This window comes from Mesitornis unicolor, unplaced genomic scaffold (genome assembly GCF_000695765.1).
Source record: "Mesitornis unicolor isolate BGI_N332 unplaced genomic scaffold, ASM69576v1 scaffold28490, whole genome shotgun sequence".
In the NCBI taxonomy this organism is placed as follows: domain Eukaryota; kingdom Metazoa; phylum Chordata; class Aves; order Mesitornithiformes; family Mesitornithidae; genus Mesitornis; species Mesitornis unicolor.
In genome coordinates this window covers 1-21584 of record NW_010160730.1, presented here as the reverse complement: position 1 = coordinate 21584, position 21584 = coordinate 1, and the positions used below count along the sequence as shown (strand labels likewise).

At 44.0% G+C, this 21584-nt stretch overlaps 1 protein-coding gene across 1 annotated transcript; it reads right to left on the bottom strand.

Annotated features, from left to right (window-relative positions):
- Window positions 1–750: 750 nt before the first annotated feature.
- Window positions 751–21540, bottom strand: SAMHD1 (SAM domain and HD domain 1; the record flags this gene model as incomplete). The annotated part of the gene is made up of 15 exons (XM_010190900.1): window positions 751–873; window positions 2829–2966; window positions 3334–3438; window positions 4620–4709; window positions 5316–5455; window positions 8867–8982; window positions 10329–10420; window positions 10988–11096; window positions 11206–11306; window positions 13429–13584; window positions 14618–14688; window positions 15293–15408; window positions 16877–17037; window positions 18254–18326; window positions 21474–21540. Coding segments are annotated over 15 exons (1658 nt in total), but the record flags the coding sequence as incomplete, so codon positions are not given.
- Window positions 21541–21584: the final 44 nt, after the last annotated feature.

Below are 21584 nucleotides of genomic sequence, written 5' to 3'. Positions count from 1 at the left end.
CAGTTCAGTGTTAACAGCAAAAGTACAACTTTCAGTCTATCAAAAGAACACTATAAACCAATAAAAGGCTGCATGGTGCTGCAATGCGTTGTTACCTCAAGAAAAATCGTGGTGTCACTTACAGCAAGAAGCCTGTATCTTCATCAGCTTTTTGAATACCAGAAAAGCAATCTTTGGTTGTTAAAAAGATTCTCCTCCTCCCTTATTTTTTTAAATGAAATTCATTTTGCTATTCTTGAAGATACCACCTATGGTTGTTTCAAAGTTCTATCGCCTCACTAAATTTTTAGAAGATATTTCCAAATATCTTACTCCTCTCTTCCTCAGCTACAAAGGAAAACCAAAAAACCCCAGAAACCTGAGCTAGAAGATTTTCTGCTAGCTCGTGCAGTACTACAACCATTTTAAGAAGGGATAAGGACTAGAAGGAGCAGTGATATGTGTTCAGCACCTCTTGCAATAATGATGAACTGCCATTTGAAAGGTTGTTCTTGCTGCACAGTGTCAATACATTCAAAAATCAATGAGAATTGAGTTTGCTCTACTGTAATAGGTTGTTAGTTTTTAAGAAGTCCATTTGGAATATGCACTCTGTTTAAGTACATACATTAAAACACACCCTATTGTAAAATGCATTTCTGCATTGCTCCGTAACTTCTTACGGTCCATCCAACTGGCTTTTAAAAGAGTTGCTACTCAGGGTTATTCATCCCCTGAAGCAGCAGACGGAATAGTGCAAAAGAAAGAGGGTTACTTCCCAAAAGAAAGCCTTTGTTTGCAACTGTGTTTGGCAGCTGTCCTGCAGTCATCGTCTCTCCTGTGATTCCAGCTTTTCTTCATTGGAGTTAGATGAGGCGCAACCACATCACCATCCTATTATTAAAAGTCAGAAAACATTAATGATGATGCATTCACTTTTGCTTTCTATCCCAAAGCAAAGGAAAAGCAGCCCAGTATCAGACTTAGTAGAAAAAGAAATCCAAGGTCCTAGAAGCATTGCAAATCAACAAACACTGGAGACTGCATCTTGGAGATTGAAACTGCTGTGGTCAGTGGTAGCATCTGGAGGGGAGGAAAAGAAAAATCCACCACACATCTGAGAAGCCTCCACCAGCAGCAGCTCACCAGCAAGCCTAGGAAGAGCATCAGGCTTGTGTTTGGGCCACTGGCGTATGAACTGGAAAAGGCACTTGAAGCGTTTCTTCTGGCTTCCCCACAGTACCTCATTTAAAACTGCTGCAACCTACGGCTGTAAGGTGCAGGGCTGTGCCTTTCACTGTCTGAAAGTACACAACCTTGGGACAGTAACTGGCATCTCTAAGGCAGCGGGGCTCATCCCTGCCAGGTGAGTAAATTAATCCAATGCTCAGGCACCACAGACACAGACAAGAGAGCCATCAACTCTCGAAGCATAGAAACATGCTGGTGAGACATACGTTACTATGTTCTGCAACAGGGTACGGCTGAACGAGAATACGAGGATCCAACACAAGCCCCAGGAAGAGCAAGCTGCTTGTTTGATCCATGTGTAAAAAAGCCTTTCTGAAGGTAACTGCTCTCAGCAGAAGGATGCCAGAAATGCAACATAAAAACAATCCCTAAAACCACGTGTTCGTGCCCATAGCTGTAGCTCCAGCACAAAAGAACACTCGTGTACTGCGTGGCCTTTCATCTCAGAGGATGCAGCTCTTGCCCCAAATGAGACTTGGCAGGTGTCAACAGCAAATAAGATGAGAAGTCAGAGATTAACATACCTGACAAAGAGAAAAAATAACCAAACCATGGCTCACAGAACAAACTGTTCACACTGCATTTCTTAAGCAACTTGGAAATTTTAATACAAGCATTTCTTTTACTTTGAGGCTTGATCCCAGAAAGTGGAAAATATCTGAAAAAGTGCACAGAACTAAAGAAAACTATTCCTTCCCCTGGTAAGAACATCAGACAAACAAAGGTGAAAGCTTTCAGATGGATATAATCTTAAGGGTGCCCTCATTCATGGGGATCAATTTGGAAAGGGCAGTGTCAGGAGGAAGGAGCCAGGCTCTGCTCTGGGATGTCCAATGCCAGGACAAGGGGCAGTGGTCCCAAGCAGGAGGTTCAAGCTGAAGATGAGGACAAACTTTGTCAGTGTGAGGGTGGCAGAGCATGGCCCAGGCTGCCCAGAGAGGTTGTGGAGTCTCCTTGTCTGGAGACACCCAAAGCCCTGGCCGTGTTCCTGTGTGACTGCTCTGGTGATCCTGCTCTGGCAGGGGTTGCACTGGGGGAGCTTTCCAGGGCCCTTCCAACTCCTGCTCTGAAAGCCAACCATGAAGGGAAAAACATAACAGTAGATTTGCCAGTACATCTACAAAATCTACTGATGCTTCCAGCCTATTAAGTGTCAATAAATATTAGATGTCTTGTTTAAATAAGTAAATTTTAAACAGAATTATTCACGGAGTCAATAATTTGGTATTATAATGTAGATGTCACAGCATAATGTCGAGCAATTTGCTATACTGCTTGTGAGCAGTTGGATCTGCTGAAGCCTTAGGCTGCAAGCTGTGCACTTTTGCTTGGATATGGTTACAACTGGGATAGAGTTAGTTAATTTCCTTCTTAGCAGCTGGTACAGAGCTGTGCTTCAGATTTAGCACTAGAAAAACGTTAGATATATTGCTAAGTGGTGTTTTGCCCAAGCCTGGACTTCTCCAGTTACGGCTACTGAGGGGGAGCACAAGACACAAAGACAAAGCCTGGATGCCAAGTTATTAAGGGAAGGAGCAAGCTTCTCGACAAAGGTGAAGAGCTCTAAGAACAAGTAAAATAATACACGAATTTGTTACCTTTGGTTTGGTGAAATTATTCCGCATACACCACTGAACAAAATACTGTTTTGCAGCTGAAACAATATCTGAATCCTGACTTTTGTGGTAAACCCGGATAAGCTGCTCTGCAAACCTCATGGGTAAAAGCTTTGAAACCTTCAGAATAAAAAAAGAAATACAATTTTGTATTTTTTGGAATTTAGAGTCCACTGAACTTCAAATTTTTCATCTGAATGCAAATTGAAGGCAGCAAAAAACATCCCACTGCAACGCATGAGCTTTATCCAAATCAACTGGATTTCCCCAGACTCCCAGTGTATTCAAACTGAACACTGTTCACACACAAAGGCTGCCAGGACCCCAGACTGCTGTAGCACGACACACACCGAAGACCTGCAAGGCCATGGATTCCACAACTCTCTTTCCCAGCTACTGCAAGAGCTACAACGAGGGACTGTAATCACTTCCATTGGAAGCTGTGAAGATGCCCTTCAGAAGCTGGTTGAGGAAAACAAAAGATTACCTGTTCCTTAACTATCCTGACTGCCTTGGAGGGATCAGCCTTGCAATAGAAGAGGACATTATCAATGGGATTCTTTTCTTTCATTCCATAATCCATATTGACAACCTTGCATGTGAAAAAAAAAGCAAGCGGCATTTGTTAACATTTGGCTTTAGTTTTCTCACAATAAATACAAAAGGATACACACTATACTTCTGTAAATGACACTAATCAAATAGAACAGTAACTAACAAATTATTACTTAATAAAACAATCTGGTATTTGCATTTTACATCTTTTCTTCCACCACCTTTTGCTCTGAAGCTGCCAAGTGAATATTTATATTTACACCAACCAGCTCCCAGTTGTGCTCTGAAACACTCCAGCTTCAAGCAGTGGAAGTGTGCTGATCCCTTGCCAGACTGCGTCTTCCCAAGTCACACAACCTACTGCGGCAGTGGCAGAGCTCACAATTTTAAACGTGACGCTTACACAACGTTATTTACAGGTGCTTGCTACACCAACAGTTTTGTGGTCAGCAGGGAGAAGAGCCCGCTTCCTCGTGACTTCAACGTGTCGGACAAGGAAAGCACAGTTAACTACTTTAAAGCTAAGTACACTGCTATAATTTGACCCAGCGTGAAGCAACTCTTCAATGCAAGGGAGCTTTAGAAGTGATTTGTGATGCACTCTGTGGAAAGCCATTCGTTAGCTTTTCCCAGAATCAACCAAGAACAGGGATTTAGCTATTTGGACACTTGCAGACTGCTCAAGCTCTGTCTGTCTCAGACCTCCTTTCCACCTAAGTGGAGACTAAATTTATGCAAAAGAAAAAACCCAGGAGCAGCTGCCATGCATCAGGCGTGCAGTATCAGAAGCCTCGGAGTCCCTGTACCCGTTACCCTCCCATCGGGCCTCCAGTTTACCTGCCTTCATAACCCGCAGCAGTGCTTCCCAGGCTGCTGACTTTAGCATCCATCTGCTAAAACACAAAGGCTTCTCTACTTCTTTTCAGAGCAAGGACAGTCATGGGAGAACACATTCACCAGTGGGAGCAGAAGTGCCCAAACCACAGGCCCGTGAAGCTGCCTAAAGCCTCTGGCCCAGACACAGCAAACCTCCCAAGGGGAAGCTCAGTGCTCCCAGAGCCTTGAGCTGAGCAGCTGGGACAGCATTTACAAGGCAACCCTGTGGTTTTGCTTTTTCACTTTGCAAATGTATTGAAATGTATCTCCAGTTTTCACTATGGTATAGAACATGCTCTGTGATTGAGTTTTTACTTTGAACCCACTCCGAGAGATATTTACATCAATTATGAAATCTTCAGCCTTTAGGTCCACATCCGGAGGATTCTTTTCTGGCTTGGAATTAGCAATGTCTTCTGCCAGGCTACCACTCTGAAAAGAGACAGTAACTCAGATTCCATGTATGTGCTATCCAGTCTAGACTAAGGCAACAAAATGCATGACAGAACATGTCACTAAACTAAGCCTTTCACTTCTTCATAGCTTGACAGACTCTTCTTGCAGCAATGTGGTTGGTTGAATCCTTGTATGCCTTAGCCTTATGTTTTCCACACATTTTGAGAAACAAAAAAACTTCTATAACTGAGAAGACCCAAACACTGCCAGCCTGTGGGGAAGAGTTTTACACCTGATGACAGGAAGAAAAGGGAGGGAGAGAGAGAGAAATCCTGTCCATCCAGGATGTTGAAGTCTCCAGAAAAGCAGAAGATAGGTACCTTCCAGCAACTGTTTTACTAATACAATTATTTTGCAATTAAGTTCCCCAAAGCTGAATACTAAATGTTTCCTATAATATGTTTCATGTCTCGGCTACATAAGGACAGGAGAACTTTTGACACCGTTTTTGGAATGGCAGTTAAGCAAAAAAACCCCAAAACAAATAAACAAAAACCACACAGAGATAGAGAAGAAATGGCCAGCAACTTTGAGAAATTTTCACAGGGACAGAATTCAGAATCTTCCACCAGTGGACATTACCTCTACAATTTCCCTCGCTGTTTCAGGTTGACTCTCTCCTAAAAACTTGTATAATTCACGTCGTTCTATTTTACGCAAAATTTCCCGTGCCTCCTTCAGTTCTGGACAACTTGAGTGCAGAATTTCCAGGTAGATGTGATCTGCCAAAGTCGCAATAATTTTTGTTAAGCGCGTCAAAATCCAGAGTCACAACAAAATGCATGTACAGGGACAAAGGTTAAAGCAACAAAAAAAACTGCTTGCTCAGGAGAGGCTCCCAGGGAGTGACTGAACACACTGTCTGCCATCTGAGAAGTCACAGTATCTTATCAGATTCGTAACAGCTGTAATGGAAACAGAAGCTCAGTTCTCAATCTTGCAACAAGTTTCACTGGAAGATGCTTCCTCTTCTTACAAAGTCAATCTTGTTCTTCAGAATATCCTAAACCCCCACACTCACTGGCTTGGGGACAAAGGTGCTACCTCATAAAAGAATAAAGTACTTCCGTTAAACCTTCAGAACTTCTCAGACTTTGATGCTGGCATCAAAGCCCCCTCTCCGGTCTCCACCTGACAGTGGAGTCTGCATGCATTTCCCACCATCAATATGAGCAGCAAGACGCGGGTTTCTTGTGATGTGGCTTTGGAGCAGAGGTTATTTTTGGATGTCCTACAGAGGCTGCTGCTGTCAGGAGGCTGCTCACCTGTCACAACCAACACAGCTGCGCGCCGTGTCTTGTGCACATTCCCCAGCCAGATGTACCCAGGCAGCTCTGATGTGCTGCAAGCGTAGCTCTCTAAGACCCTGCCTAGGACCACAACTGGCTTAAGAAGCTCCCAGCACACTCCAGAAGCGAGCTATGAACTGTGTACCAAAACACCTTTACCTGAGTGCTGCTTTTATGGACAAAGTCAGAACTTCTCCAGAAGGAGCACCAGACAAGGTCTCTTCAGACTGAGAGAAGAGATAAAGTAGGGGAAATACGAAGCCGTGAACACATCCATTGTGCGAAAGAACAGGGACAAGGAACGGTTTGCTGTCTCATCCTTTACTAAAACTAGGATGTCCTGTCAAATCAGGAGGCAACAAATTAAAAACTAATGGTGACTCTTAACACATCATGGAAGAAAGATAGGAAACTTTCTGCTGCAGAACCTCAGAGGCTTATAATTTGCAAAGATAGCACTGAAGCATCACTCATCATGGACTAGTGAAAACTAGCCTGCAGTCCTCTCAGAAGCCCTCAGCTTGCAATCACTGGAGGCAGGGAAGGATGTGCCTTGGTTTAAGAGAAGAACACACTTGTCCTTTGTGGTCCACCATTACATCCAAAGTTGGCACATTTCTCTCATCACTCTCTTTGCTGTTCAACACTCCCAGATGAACAGGACAACCCTGGCAAGCAACTCCTTGCTGTGGCAAACTAAGTCAGGGGACAGTCTTGGTCTCCTTGCCCTGAGCTGTGCTACTCACCAGGTACTGCAGGCTGGTATTAACTTGCTAGTACAGCTGATCTTACAGACCAAACAGCCTCCAGGGAACAGATCATAGCCCATTAAGAACTTAATCTCAGTTCTTGCCTTTCTGCCCAGCCTTCCACAATCAAACACTGCAATTCATGCTCTCCAATAGCTACTGCCCCTCAAAGCCAGCCCCTTCTCCTCCCCTGGGGCAGGGGCATGCAGCATCAGGCGGTTCCTCATCACACGGCTCTGTGCAGCTCCCTCACCCGCTCGATGCAGCAAGGATATGGTCAGATGAAAAACTGCCAGAAGACCTTCAGCATGACACAGGCTGAAGTGCACAGGATCTTCTGCAACAGTGCCCTCAGCCTCTGTCACCCCATCCATGGACCAAAGATCTAAGTTCTTGAGTCTCTCTGTTGGCCAGCCAAGGCCTGGTGATGTTAACTCAGAAAAGTTGCCTTGCCACACAGGGAAGACGCCTTGGGAGTCCTTGTGAGCTGTAGCTCACAGGTGCTGCAAGAGCTGCCAGTACGTCAGCAGGGTCTGCAGCATGGCCCTGCAGTCACCCGACCACAGCCCCCTCAGTGCAGCAGGGTCTGCCTTGATGGCCACTGCCACTGGCCTCGATCCCTAAAACTACACAAAACTGGTAAGGCCATGCACTAGCACTGAACACCAACCAGGTGAATGCTGGTGTGCCTCACAGCGAAGACCAGGAACGAAAGACTAAACCAAGCCACCAGTGGTCGGAAGCCATGGAACTACATAACAGAGGACACAACACAAATCAAGCCAGTTTCCATGAATTCAGTAATTTCTCTGTGTTTTCTCTTCACAGCATTGAGCCAGACATTGAGAAACAAGGTCCATAATCATGCTCGAGTTTCTCTGCATGTCTTCAAGCAGGTTGCTGCTCTGTGTACCTAAGCTACAAGAACCATTCTCACAAGCTCTTATCCAAGCAACCAGAACATTTCAGCAATACACTAAGCCATGCACATATTCTATTTTCTTCTGTTACATTTGCAAACAGGGTAGCAATGTCTCAAGTGAATCAAATCAGACCCCAGCAGAGCTCTTGGAAACCTGCCTTGCGGTTGGTTTCACATTACAACACACACACTACCTGACACAGCTAGATGTTGTACTGCTCAGAGCTGACTTACATCCCACCTGTGACAAGTGCAACAAACTCAAGGCACAGGCAAGACCTCCTGACAGCACTGCTTGCGCTAATCTAAATTCAAATGTTGTCCTGGTTTAGTGGGACAGAATTTCAAAGTCAAATTTCTGTTGAGGAAAACTCCAATTTTGTAAGGAATACAACACTATTTCATAGGAATGAAGCTGATAAAAACTTTGTTACAGGTTTCAGCTAATACTCGTATGCAAGTTGCCATAGTGCTCAAGGTCTTGAGATAAATACGTGCAGAGGCTCAGGGGGAGTGGAAACCTCTGGGAGTCAACCCCAAGGTGACCCCAGGCTGACCAATTAATACTATTCATACCATCAATGTCACATTCACTGTAAATTGGGGACTGTGCTGGGGACAGCCCTTCTTCCCTTCTCTTCTTCATCCTCCTGCTCCCTCTTCCATGGCTGACACCTCGAGAGGAACTTGTTTACCATCCTAACCCTGAATGTGAACCTACTCTCCCAAAATACTGGCTGAGTATAACTCTCTGTACTTTACTACTACTACTACTACTACTACTACAACTACTATTATTATATTAAATATATTTCTATTTCAACCCACAAGTCTCCTTTCCTTTTCCTGAGCCCCCTGCCTGGGTGGGGAGGAGACATTGGGTGATAAGAGCAACTCTATAAACCACAACAAGCATGTGTGGAACATAAAAAGTCTCTCTCTCAACAAAAATGTCATCTAAACTAGAAAGTCTTGCTGTCCCAGCAAGATATGAGAGCACAGCAACTGGATGGTGCAGGTCTGCTGCATCATCTGTGCACAAAAGCAGCACTTGAGAGTCCAAGCCCACTGTTTGGGGGCAAGGGCCCACTGTGCCAGCAGCTCTAACACCAGCATTTTAACAAGCACTCATGATCTTTTACATTAAAATAAAAAGTAAATCTGAGCTCATACCGGTCAGCTTAGTGTATGCTTCCATGTCCTCCATTGCTGTAGAAATCTGGTACTCTTTTCCCCCAGAGCCTTCTATTTTCAAAAATTGGTCTGCTTTTTGAAAGGCTTCCGTAATCCTAGTTTGAGGCGAAATTAAGACTTAAGGATAGCAACATTTTGAAACACCTTGTTGCTCAAAAGACAAAAAAAAACCATCAGTATGTTATAAACAGAAGACAATACAATAGATGAAACCACATCCCAAGCCCACAGCAGACCCCGATGGCACTGCAATGTGTCCTGTCTCCATGCTGTCATTGCACATTTCAACAGTCTTTTCATTTACTGAAAACAGGTTCAGATCAGACCCATTTGTTTCAATGAATGAGCAAGTCCATCTTGTTCTGCTTCAGACCATGAGGTCTGAATGAGGCTGCCTCACAGATGACCAGCTCCTTTCACAGACTTGTAACTTCATGAGTTAACTGAGAGAACACAAAGCCTTGTGAAGGTAAAGCATCACGAACATGTGGTGTTTTCAGGTGGGAAAAACTGATGTTTTCAAGTTCAGCTCTTCCAGAGTTCCCCATACCTCACTGTCATTTCCAGCTCACACACTCATTTGGATAGGCTGCTATGACTATGGTAAGCTAAGAATTAAATTTCTTGGCTGTTTTACTCATCACACCTAGGTACTGTCAAACTTAGCATTTTCAGTCTGAGTTTTAGAGGATCACCAAACCAGGAGCTAAGTTTACGAAATGAGAGCAGTCACAAATCACTTCTGTACTGTGTAATCCTCTGCATTTCTTTTTTCTAAACTCATCAGATGGTTACTCAGCAGCCAAGATCCTAATGAAAAAATATTTGAGGATACTAGCATTTCTGCTTTTCTAGAAAAGTAAAAAGAAGAATGCTACAGGGAAACTTCTATCGACATCAGCAAGAGGGGTACAAAGGCAGCCACTCAGCTGAGTTGGTCCTGCACAATTCCCGCTGTGGCATTACCTGACCACAAAGTCAGGCCTCAGCTGATGTACAGCAAGCTTGCTTGTTACTTTACAATGCGAGTAACCTTCCTCTACTAAACAGCCAGTTTGAGCTAAGCAGTCTCTAACTTGTAGATAAAGATTTGACTTCAGCTGTCAGCACACACTGGTACCTATGCTTCTTCAGGGCTGTGGTAATTTTCCTCTAATTAAATTTCAGGTGGAAAGATGTTGTTCTCTGTCTCTTTTTTTTTTGGGAGTGGGGCAGTGCAGTTGGGTTGATTTTGGTTTTTTTTTAATTTTGGTTTGGGTCTTTGTTAATCAGCCTCTATGGCACTCTAAGCACTGAGCCTTGCCACAAGGATTGGGTATGCAGCCGTGTGGTTTTTATTCTATGTCACACCTTATTGATTATCTGAATACTTCAAATGGACATACAGTTTTGAGAATTTAAAAATAAATGGAATGCAAGAAAAGGAAAGTATAATACTTGCATTATTTCAATGATGTTGCCAATCTTATGTTGGTATGCTCGTCGGTGCAGGCAAATCCGTGTGTGGAACATCTCATACAAATTTCCAGCTTCCTGAATTAAAAAAACCCAATCATCTTTAACTTTTAAGACAGTCTTAATTGGAAAACTGAAACAATCAAGGAATTGATTGTCTCCTTCCATTAGCAGCATAGAGCAGAATGGTTATTTTTCACAATTTACAAATTTTGAAACAGCCTCGGGCAGCCGTGGGAGAGCAGAGGTCTGACAGTGACCCCAGGCTTCCTGGGCAGAGAGGAGGACCTCTCGCTGCTTTAGTGGCTCCTTTCCAAAGCCACGTTCACCTCTTGTGCAGAAGGCCTGCAGCAGGATCATGCACAGCAGATGGTTTTGTCGTGTGTCCACTGGAAGGACCCTCCAGGAGCCTTTTCAAGACAGAGACTTGCTCTGCCCCTCTGTTCTGAGAACAGATTTCAGAGCAGCAACTCCTTCTTCCAATCTCAGGCTAAAAAAGCACCCGCAGGCAACCCCAGCATCCCCTGGCAATCCCGAGCACAGTGTATCACGCTGCCCGAGGCTGGCTTTGCCATGCCCCCGTGTGTTCCCAGTGTGCACATATTTTGCTGCTGAGCATTCCCTCAGCTCACACACACTGCTTACCTTGTCACGGGCACAGATGTGCTTCTGGTTTCCTTCTTCACAGACCCGAATTAATTTAAGTAATCGCTTATGATCAAAGTTATTCTGGATTCCTAGGTGATGGCAATCCCTAAAAATATTTCACAAGGAGCGTTTAATGACAACATCGTACTTGTACATCCAGTAGCATCATTTCAGTAGGAATTCATAATAAAATTTAAAAAACGTAAGATTTGTACCTTGCAAAATAATCCCATTTGTCAACGTCAATGCCATTTTTTTTGTTAGCTACTATTTCATATAGGAAACTTTTCTCCTTTTGTCGACCACGGTAGGGCCACTAACAACAGAGGAGCCGAGAACAAAAAAAAATAAAAATCAGAAACAACAAGAAATTAAAGTGTGCAAACAATGTCAGAATGGTTTTTTTAAAGACAGTGGGAATACACTTTGATAAACACCCAGCACTGAGGTAGACCACAAAGACAATAAAAGAGCTTTCAGAAGCTGTCGGACATTAGAAATCCAGAACTTTAACGTAAGCAGCAGACTTCTTAAAATATCAGGAAGAATAAAACCATGTACACAAGTATTTCATTTCCCATTCTACTCAAGCAAATTCTGCAGCTTTGAAATGCCAAAAAAAAAAAAAAGCATAGCAACAAAAAGGGGAAAAGGTTGGAAGTATTTAATCCCCAGGGAATCTGTTAAACCCACAGACATGTCACTGTCTCGCAGTCTTCCGCAATCAACTACACAACTTTATAGAACAGGGTTAAAACAATTATTCAGATGTTTTAAACAAAAATCGTTCATACAGCCGTCTAGTCGAACTCCTAACCCACAAGGATAATTCAGCCATGAGGTAAACAGGAAATGAATGCCACAATAACAAGATACAAGTTGCACATAAACATGTTCTTGAAAATTCAATGATTATTCAGCTAAACAAAAAATTCCATAAAGTGACCTTGAAATTCTGAAGGTAGAAAACACTGTATACTAACAGATAAATGGCTTTCACGCTATCTGCATTACAGAAATATTAACATTTTACAGAATTTTACAGAACAGAAACACATGTATAGAGCAGGAAGAGAACACATCATAGATAAAAATATCCTGTGCTGATCCCAAAGAGCTCTGCTACTGGGACAATGCTCAGGACATGGTTTATGTTCAACACATAAACACCCGTTGCTCACGTCAGAACCTGAATGTCTGCAACATGAGAGCATCCAGCACAGACGCCTTATCCCCAGAGAAGCCTGCACTCTGGTAAGACCACAACAGTACAGAATAGCTGCCAGTGGAAGATCCTACAGCCTAACACCAGGAGGGTGGCGAGAAGGTTGCCGTGTTTCCTGTAGGACACTGCTTTTCCCATTATCCTGCTGGAAAACTGGCACAGAATTCAGTCAAGGAAAAACAGACATTGGGTAGGATCCTGGCAAATGATAATGGAAGTGGCAGGCAGCAAGAGCTGTGTGCAAATGAATGCAAGTGGGTAAAAAAATCAACTTGCAGACTTTGTAAACAAATATCCCTTTCCTGTAAGATCCCAGACTGAATTGTACTGTGCTAAGTTCCCTATGTTTGCTATCGGAAGTGCTGGAGTACACATGGCAGAACTACACATTACTACAGTAGAATATAATGGACAACTGCTCCTGTTTGCGGATGATTTGTTTGGGACAACATACAAATTCTGATTGAACCAGACTGTCATGACAGATCTCCCACTGATGGGTTCTCAATTCTGGTAGCAACTAAATGGGTGTCCCTGAAGAGGTGACAAGAGCTGTAAAGGGAGGAGAGAGGACTAATTCTTTCATAGAGTTGCAAGGATTAATAATCACAGTATCTTCTTCCTTGCCTCTTGAGGCAACACATTTCTTCAAGTCTTATCCTTGCCTCTGTGTTTGTTACAGCAATAAATCCAAGCATTTTGCTACTTTCATCAAAGCTGATGCGGCTCTGGCACTTGGGGCACACTTTGCACTGCCCATTGCCTCACCTATGCCAGTTCCCAGTTTTGTTATCCATTATCAGCTTGTTACCCTAAACTATCTCTACGTTTTCTTCATATGGCCACCTAAAAACATGACCTCCCATCAACATCACCTTCAGGCCTCCAGTAAGGAGGCTGCTATCCTAACCTCGTCACTTAAAATTTCCATTAAAAATTCAGTTCTACCAGTATAGTTTCAGGGAATTAGGTTTACTAAATACAAATAACATTCTTAAGTTTTCCTCTAATCTGAAGACTCCGAGGTAAGAACTTCTCTGGAAGATGTAAAAAACAAACACTACACTTTGCTAGCATCTCTTGAGCCAGGATTCTCAGAATTTCATGGGGCTAAAAGTAAATAATAAAACACAGCAGAAGGAAAAATTACCTCCTCTTTCAGCAATATTGAAGACATTTACTGGGACAACCACAGGCGCAGATGCTGACTCACCAATTCCTCACAAGTGCTTTCATCCATAGGCCCTCCTATTTGTTCTTTGATGAAGTCCATATCTTCCTCCAGGACAAGACCATATGATGTCATGACGTCTTCTAGTTTATTGGAAGTGACCAGGTGCTCAAACATTCTAACAGAAGCAGTTTCATGCTGTGAAAAAAACATATAACGTTTACGTAAGCATCTTTCCTGCAGTGCCACAGCTTTCTCCCTAACCCAACAGCACGGCTGGCAGGGCACCTGGACACAGTGGTGTGAAAGTGCAGCACTTGAGCGATCTTCTGTTCATTTTGTATCTAGTCAAACAAGAAACCACCCAGTCTAGAGTCCAGAAACACACTCTTCAGCAGAAAGCTGTTAATTTTGTATTTTAACAAGCAGCAGTAAGACAGTTACAATCCTAAAAGACAAAATAACCAATTCTGTTGTGCAGAAGATTAACAACTTTACTCAGCTGATTTCACTTAGTAACTACAAGCAGAGAGAGGCCTGAAAGGACTGTGTTGCATTTAATTCACAACAAACAACTCCTGAAACTCTGTTCAAAGTTTCTGAAAGTTTGAGTTCTAAACACCGTATTAAACATCCTGGCCCGAACTAAAATCTTGAACTGGAAAGGAAGCTACCAGTTGGTATTTTGCATCTGTAAACACATTCTGACGAAAGCTTGCAATATACCTTTTAAGGCACAATGCTGTCTTAAAATTATCAGTGCAAGTCCTAACAAACTCTGCCTCTTCAGTCACACTACAAGCACTGACAAGATCAAGACATTTCATTTCTCCTCTGTCACCCAGCATCATCTGCAGGAAGGGGACATGCAAGCACAAACAGATCTCATGAAAATACACAGGAGTTTAAGAGTATTTGCATGGAAGAGATGCTGGTGAAAAACATGTGCTCTTACTTACTTCTCCCCACACCTCTTTACTGGTAAGGCTGCATCTGCTCACAGCCACACCAAGGGGGCTGATGTTTGCCACACAGTTAAAGAGAACAACAAGGAAATCATTGCAAGATTAGAAGATAACACTCCAGTTTTTCAACTATGCCATCAGAATGATACAGTGAGAAAAGGCTAGTGATCACTATATTCTCACAAGCACTGGCAGCCTTAAAGATGAATTATTATCCCTTTAAAAATTCCAGTTTCCTATTTTTACTTTAATAGTGAAAAGCCTACCTTCCACTTCAAATCTGGACGAGTAAGTGGAACAAATCTTCCATCAAACATGTGGGAAAATGGCCCATGACCTTAAAAATAAAGATTACATAGGTTTAATCTGAGATACGGTTATCAGTAAAAGTATTTTGAGCAAACTAAGGATATGGCTTCTCTTGTATTTGACTTTATCTTGACATCACCTATGAGGAAGATTCAGCTATAGCAAGTACACTTTCCTAGGACACCGTAAGTACTACTGCATTTAACATAGCCAGTTCCATTACCTACACCACAGGCAAGTGCTGCAGTAACAATGAAAATGTTAATTACTCTGTGCCAGCTCTGGAGAAAATAAGTAGTTACGAAATAATGAAACAACTTTTGAAAGGGTCACTAATGTCTCAAGAGACTTGAGGATATCACAGAAGGAAGCGGATGCTTCAGTCACTGAGGGCAGAACTCTAAATACCATACGGGAAAAAGACCAAAAACTCACTAAGAGTGGCTACAGGTTCACCAAGTGGAGTTGCCTCTGCAGATGTACTCCAGAACAAACAGGAACAGATAAATCCTGTCCTGGAATATGGCCACACACTGAGTGGCCCAGAACAGCTCTCATGCTCCAACCTTGCAGCCAGTTTTTCATTCAGGTTAGCTTTCAAAGACCAACAAACCACCTCAAGTGTTGCTTACCCAAATCATGACAAAGCCCAGCAATTTCTACACACAGGATATCTCGCTGGGTTATGTCCAGTTCTGGTTGCCTCTCCTTCAGTTCACGAACCAGACATCCTGCCAGGTAGCCCACCCTGTTGCAAAAAAAATTAAAAAGTGAATAGAATAGTGTTTCAGTCAGAAGAGAAAAAGAGCAGTTCACCTATTGTATGTTGCTCCATTAAGTCACAGCCCTTGTCTGAGAGGCAGCACATAACAAATACTCAAACCCTGACCTGCAAGGGAATCACAGACAAACTGCTTCCCTTAGTAGAGTTCTAGTCATCAGCACTTGAAAGAAAAAAGCATGAGGTACTATGTCCAAACATGAAGACAACAGCAACCTGCAGTATTGCACCACGGAGTAACTGTGTAAGCGAACAGCAGTGCTGTCAGCGTGCATCCTGGAGCACCACGGCTTCTGCATTATCCTTTGATTTCCAGTCAGTGCAATTGCAAAGGTCCACAACCATCACCAAAGCATTTTGTTCCTCAAGCTGCTATTTTAACAACAGCTTATGACAATTATTTCTCTTCCTTTCACTCACTTTAGATTTGACATTTAATTTCACTGAATAGGATCCTCTGTTTGCATAACAGGAAAACAGTAGGACAAATGTACAGCACATGCTCCTATCAACTGTTAAGCTCTGCACCAACCTCCTTTTCTCCTTGTCTGAACAGTCCCTTCTGCAGAACATCTTAAAGCAAAGCAAGGTTTTATATGACGAGGTAGTATCTTTTATTAAACCAAATTTTACTGTTTAGTAGTTTTTTTACTAGGCCAATAAGCACAGGAAGCTCACTTCAATTTTAACACTCTATAAATCTTCAAAAATTATATACAAGTTAAGAACAACTGTCCTAAGTTTAACTATACAGATTAACTGAACTGTTTAAAATAAAATGTTGTTGATAGCACTGGAGTATTCAGACTTCTGCTGTGAAAGCTTTGCTATATACCTCATGTTTTTGCCTTTTCAGGTACACAGATGTAATCAATTCCAGCTTGCCTCACCGATTTGACCCTTTTGCAACAGCCATTTGCAACACGTTAGTGTAACAGAGCAGGGGCAGAAGCCAGACTTACTCCACAGTATTTAAGCACTAACAAAAGCAACTTTAGGCTGGCCAGATCACCAGAATAAAAACCACTAGTTGGAATTTCTCTGCACCTTGGGATATATCTTTAAAGCAACTGTAAATCTGTCATTAATCAGCTTTTCTGCGGAGCGTGAATGATGTAGCAACACTCTGGGAACCCTCCTGTCCATCATCTGTTTATATTTAACTTAAATTACAGCTAACAGCCTGACAACCTGCCATTGATTGCATAAAGCACACATAACTACAAATGGAAACATGGATCAAGGTCAAATGCAGATCAAGGGAACAGCCCACAATCACACAGGATATCCAGCAATGTTTGTGAGACCAAAGATGCTGCCACAGCAGTTTTCACCAGTGCTCAAAGGCAGTGATGCCCCTTTGCTGGAACTCCATGTTAGTGGAACCAAACTTGGGAAAATCCACATGCAAGAAATGTACAGGTAAGACCCTTACCCTATGGAGTGTTCGAAGCGGTTGTGAGAGGCTCCTGGAAAGACAAAGTAAGAGCCACCCAGCTGCTTAATGTATCGGAGGCGCTGAAATTGAGGTGTGTCAATGATGCGCACAAGAAGGGGATGTATTTCGATGTGCCCGTGAATTGGATCATTAAAAACCTACAGAAGCCAAAGAACAGTGTGATTAACATTTAAAATTTGACTTTGAAAAGAAACAGGGACAAAGGTAAAAAGATATCTAGAATGGTCAGGTATTTGGTGGAAGAGGGCAACGGTTTTGTTTTCTCCTGTAGAACGGCCATATCCTGCATACCCTATGTCAAGATCTATCTTGGAGAACTACTTAAGCATGGCATCAAAAGAGACAAAGCTGCACATGTCGGCAGGCAAGAGAATTTAAGTCAAAATCTCTACAAATGTTATCTGCACCTGTGTAATTCCAAAGCTTAATACTTGAGAAAGCCACAGTCTGGTTAAAGCAGAATACTGCAATACATGTCTGAGGTAACAAATAACCAGTGTTTGACTGGGCATAGTTCATTTTTCATGTGTGTTTTTTTCTTTGTTTGTGGTTTGTCTTGTTTTTTTGTGGTTTTTGTTTGTTTGTTTTTTAATCAAGTGTAATTTTGCAGAGGGGAAGTTATAATTCTTACCTTTTCCACAAAACAAAATACAAAACCAAAGATAACTGAAATACAAAGGAAGTACTCCCTGGCCATTCCTAACCATGCATTTTAAGAAACAGATATCTGAGTAACTACAGTAACTTACTAGAGAAGAGAAACGCACACATTTAATTCTTGCCTCAAAACAGCAGATAAAACCATTTCATCACACATGTATCTTGGTAAAGCACTGTGGCAAAATAGGTTTTCCCATGTTCTCTCTACTCTCGGTCACTGAGCAGACCAGGCTCTAGGAGATGCACAGACTACCAAGGAATGCGTGCAGCCCTGGCCCGCGTTAAGCCAACACACATGACTGTGAGGAACTGCTGGACTTTTTTAAAGAAAAGTAGAAGTGAGGAGGAGTCTGTCAACCCAGGCCTGGGGCAAAACTGGTGGGGAAAAAAAAACAAAGGAAGTCTCTACCCAGATGAAAGGGGAGATTCTCAACATATTTCAAACAGCTCAGCTGCTAGTTCCATCTCTCACAACCACCAGGTGCCCACATAAACCTCTTAGCTGATGATTTTAACCACTCTTCTGGTTAATGTGGTTTTTCAAAGACCACCCACTGCCAAGGGAGCCTGCTGCTCTGCAGAGGCAGCACCAGCTGGCACTACCAAGCCAAGAGGAGGGGAGGCAGAGAGATAGGGTGGTGACAGCCAGCGAGGCCCAGGGAGCGGTGTCCTCCAGCGTGGTGCAGGGGCTACCTTCATGGCATCCATGTGCTGCTGTCCCAGCTTGTTCAGGCAGGCCAGCACTTTCAGTCTCTCAGCTGGGAGGCTAGAAAGGGAAAAAAAGACACCGAGAGCAAAGTTTGCACTGCATTTCCCTTTATAAGGGACTATATGGCACTGCTTGTGCAAGTTCATATTACTCTGACATTTGTTCACTCTTTTAAGGAAATAAATATTTCAGCAGCTTTTTCAGAAAAATATTGAAAGCATTTATCCTTCTAAAGTCAAGCAGAGAAGTAAGAGAACAAATAGCTACAGAAGCTGTTCATAAAGCAGTACAAATAAGTGCTTCTCCCACCTCTGGGGAACCAAGGCATAGAAATATCAGGAAATACGCATTGTTTTCATCAATCTCTTTTAGGAGAAGTCACGTTTGGGGATAAGTCCTTTAAATTTATCATCTGAATCATTTAATAATTCACAATCCATAAAATATTAAATGCATATGGTGTCTGAGCTGCTGGTGAGCAGTTTTTGTCATAACCATTTGGTGTCCCTTTCCCTAACCGGGAGCCCTGGGGCTGCAGCCTCTGCACTCCCAGACTGTGGCAAGGCTTCAGCTGCCCCCACTTTGCAGGCAAGATGAAAAGCACTCATGGTGACACTCAGCCCAGTGTGGTGACTCTCAGCCTGCAGGAACCATCACAAACCCCCAGACACTGACAAGGGAGCTCCTGCAAGAGCACTGTGTACAGGGCACCAGAAAGCAGCTAACGCTGTGGACGAGGAGGACCACCTGCATCTGCCAGTCCGGCTCTCTGCTGAGAAGGCAAACTTTGGCACAGCAGAAGAGCTGAGGAACACTTTTGTGGCCAGCAAACCAGAAGCTGTAAACACCTATCCTTACACTCCCAGGCAAAGCAATACAACCGTTTTTTTTTAAATGCGACCAAGAACTATCAACTGCTGCTTATAAGAAACCTCCAACACCACCCTCAAAAACAGTCCAGGGACAGCAAAGTCAGAAGCGATCTGCTTCCAGCCATCTACATTTACTTTCATCTACTTTCCCACAGATGACAGAGACAAGAAAAGCCCTTTTCGTTAGGAACTGAACTGCCCCAGAGAGGTCAGTCAGACAGCCCTGCTCATCATCCAGATTTCACACACAGCATGCCACACAACATCCACCTCCAGGAAGACGAGAAGGTGTGGGAAGCCCATAGCCCTCCAGGCCCCTGTCATCTCGAGCCCCCCACTGAATGGCCAGGAATGGCAGGGAACTAAATATATGCAATCATTACTGGCCTGTCACAGAGAAGTGATGAAAGTTACTGTAGGACACAGCACGCAGTGGAAAGCTCCTCACAGCCATTTGCCTACACCGCCTGTACCACATGCTCAGAGGGACTTCGTCATTACCCTGTCCTGCCAGCCTGCAGTCAGCCTTTGAGTGCTCAGTGTGCCCTATGGGCACTGGGTGCTCAGTCAGCCAGCAAGGTACTAACAGCAACCAGCCTCCCGAAACCATACCTCCACTTCTTATTTCAATTAGATGATCACCTTATACTTCAGAAACCAATAAAGCCTTTAGCTGCCTTTGTCATGATACCACACTTCAAACAGCTGCAGTTAAAATCCTTCTTCCAAAAAAGCCTAAGAACACCTTAACGACTCCTGCCAACATCTTACCTCTTCCCAAGCGCAACCTCTCTGCCTGTCACCCTGACTAACAGCCGCTCTTTTCTACTGATGGCCACACCCAGATGACTGCTCCTTCAACTCACACTTCACACCTTGTAATAAGAGATGGGGCTCTTCATCCTTGGCATGGTGTGAGTTCTGGCAAGTTTTCAGCCAAGGAGCCAACCCGCACACCAAAGTACTCAAAACTCCCAGCAGACAAGCACAGCTCTGCACTCGTGCAGGCCTGCCAGATAACCACCATCCAAACTGCCTTAGGTCCACTAACCGCAACATCAGCAAATAGCTTGAGCAGAACAGTTGGGTTTTGAGAGAAATTTGAAGGCAACAGTGTAAACAAGGTTAGCAAAGGAGTAAAGACAAGACATTGCAAGACTAAAAAGTGCCAGGAAAGATGTGATGAGCAAGCAGGCTCATATCCCAGGAGAGGTGAGCAAAACTGATGCCAGTGGGGCAGAGAAGGGGAAGTGGGGCCCTTCAGACATGCAGGGTAACAGGATACATCTATACTTTCTTCTGTGTCAGAAGAGCAAGAAAGTATATTCACCACCAGCAAAATTACAAGGTTTTGAGGACCAGTCATCTCCCTCCCTGCTGGGAACTCTTTTCATGCTTTAGGACAGTAGTTTTCTTGTACTCGTGGCTACCAAGCTGGGAGTCAGACACTGCCAGACTGCCTGCTGCCCACGGCCAAGTGCTGCGGCAGCTCACAGCGGACCCTGGCCCACAGGCCCATATCCTGTCAGGACACACAGCACAATCCCTTTTTCTGTAACAGTCCACCTATTGCAGCACAATAAAAAGGAAGTTCCAGTAACCACTGCAAGATTAAAATGTGGAGACTCTGGGTGTGTCTCAGGGCAGTGGATGAAACTCAACCTCCACAAAGCAGCACCTACTTGCTAACTTAGGAATCGTTACTGCTGTTGTTACTGCAATCAGAGCACCATTAGCTTTAGGCTATAAAGTTCTCATCAAAACCAATGGAGTTCACAATGATGTTCCTTCTAACGTTTAAAATGTTATTGTGCTACTGGGGATATCTTCATTAAAGCTTTTTAAGTTATCTTTTTTTTTTACTTCACATGGTTACTGGACAACTAGCTTCCATGTGCTAGATGGCACTGGGTGTGCTGGGATCAGAAGAACTGGTGAACTGTGCTGGTGGGCCTGCCCTCAGCCACGCAGAGCTCGTTCCATCATGGACACCCACTCCGACCGTCCTCACATCCCAACTCTTGGGCATTTGGGGTGGAAACGGGACAAAGCCATCCCGTTAGGACAGGAAACGTTTTTCTCCTGGAGTTCACTATCGCAGACAGGGCCTGGCGAGGCAGGGACCCAGCTGCAGTTCCCGTGACCCACACATCCCCGAGGGCCCCACGAAGCCCATCGCTGAGTGCCTTTCTCCTGCTCCAAGGGCGAGGGGCCCTCCGGGCCAGTCACAGCGGCCGGGGACTCCAGGGTCTCGCCCAAGCGGGGTGGAGAGGCGGGGCCACCCCCCACCCCAAGGCCTCCCGCGGCCCAGGCCCACGGGGGCGGCTCTCACCAGACGCGGGTGATCTCGAAGGCACAGGCCGGCAGGTCCAGCAGCATGCTCCCGGTGACTCCGCTCTCTGCGGGGGCAAGCACAGCGTCAGCGGCGGGACCTAGCCGCCCC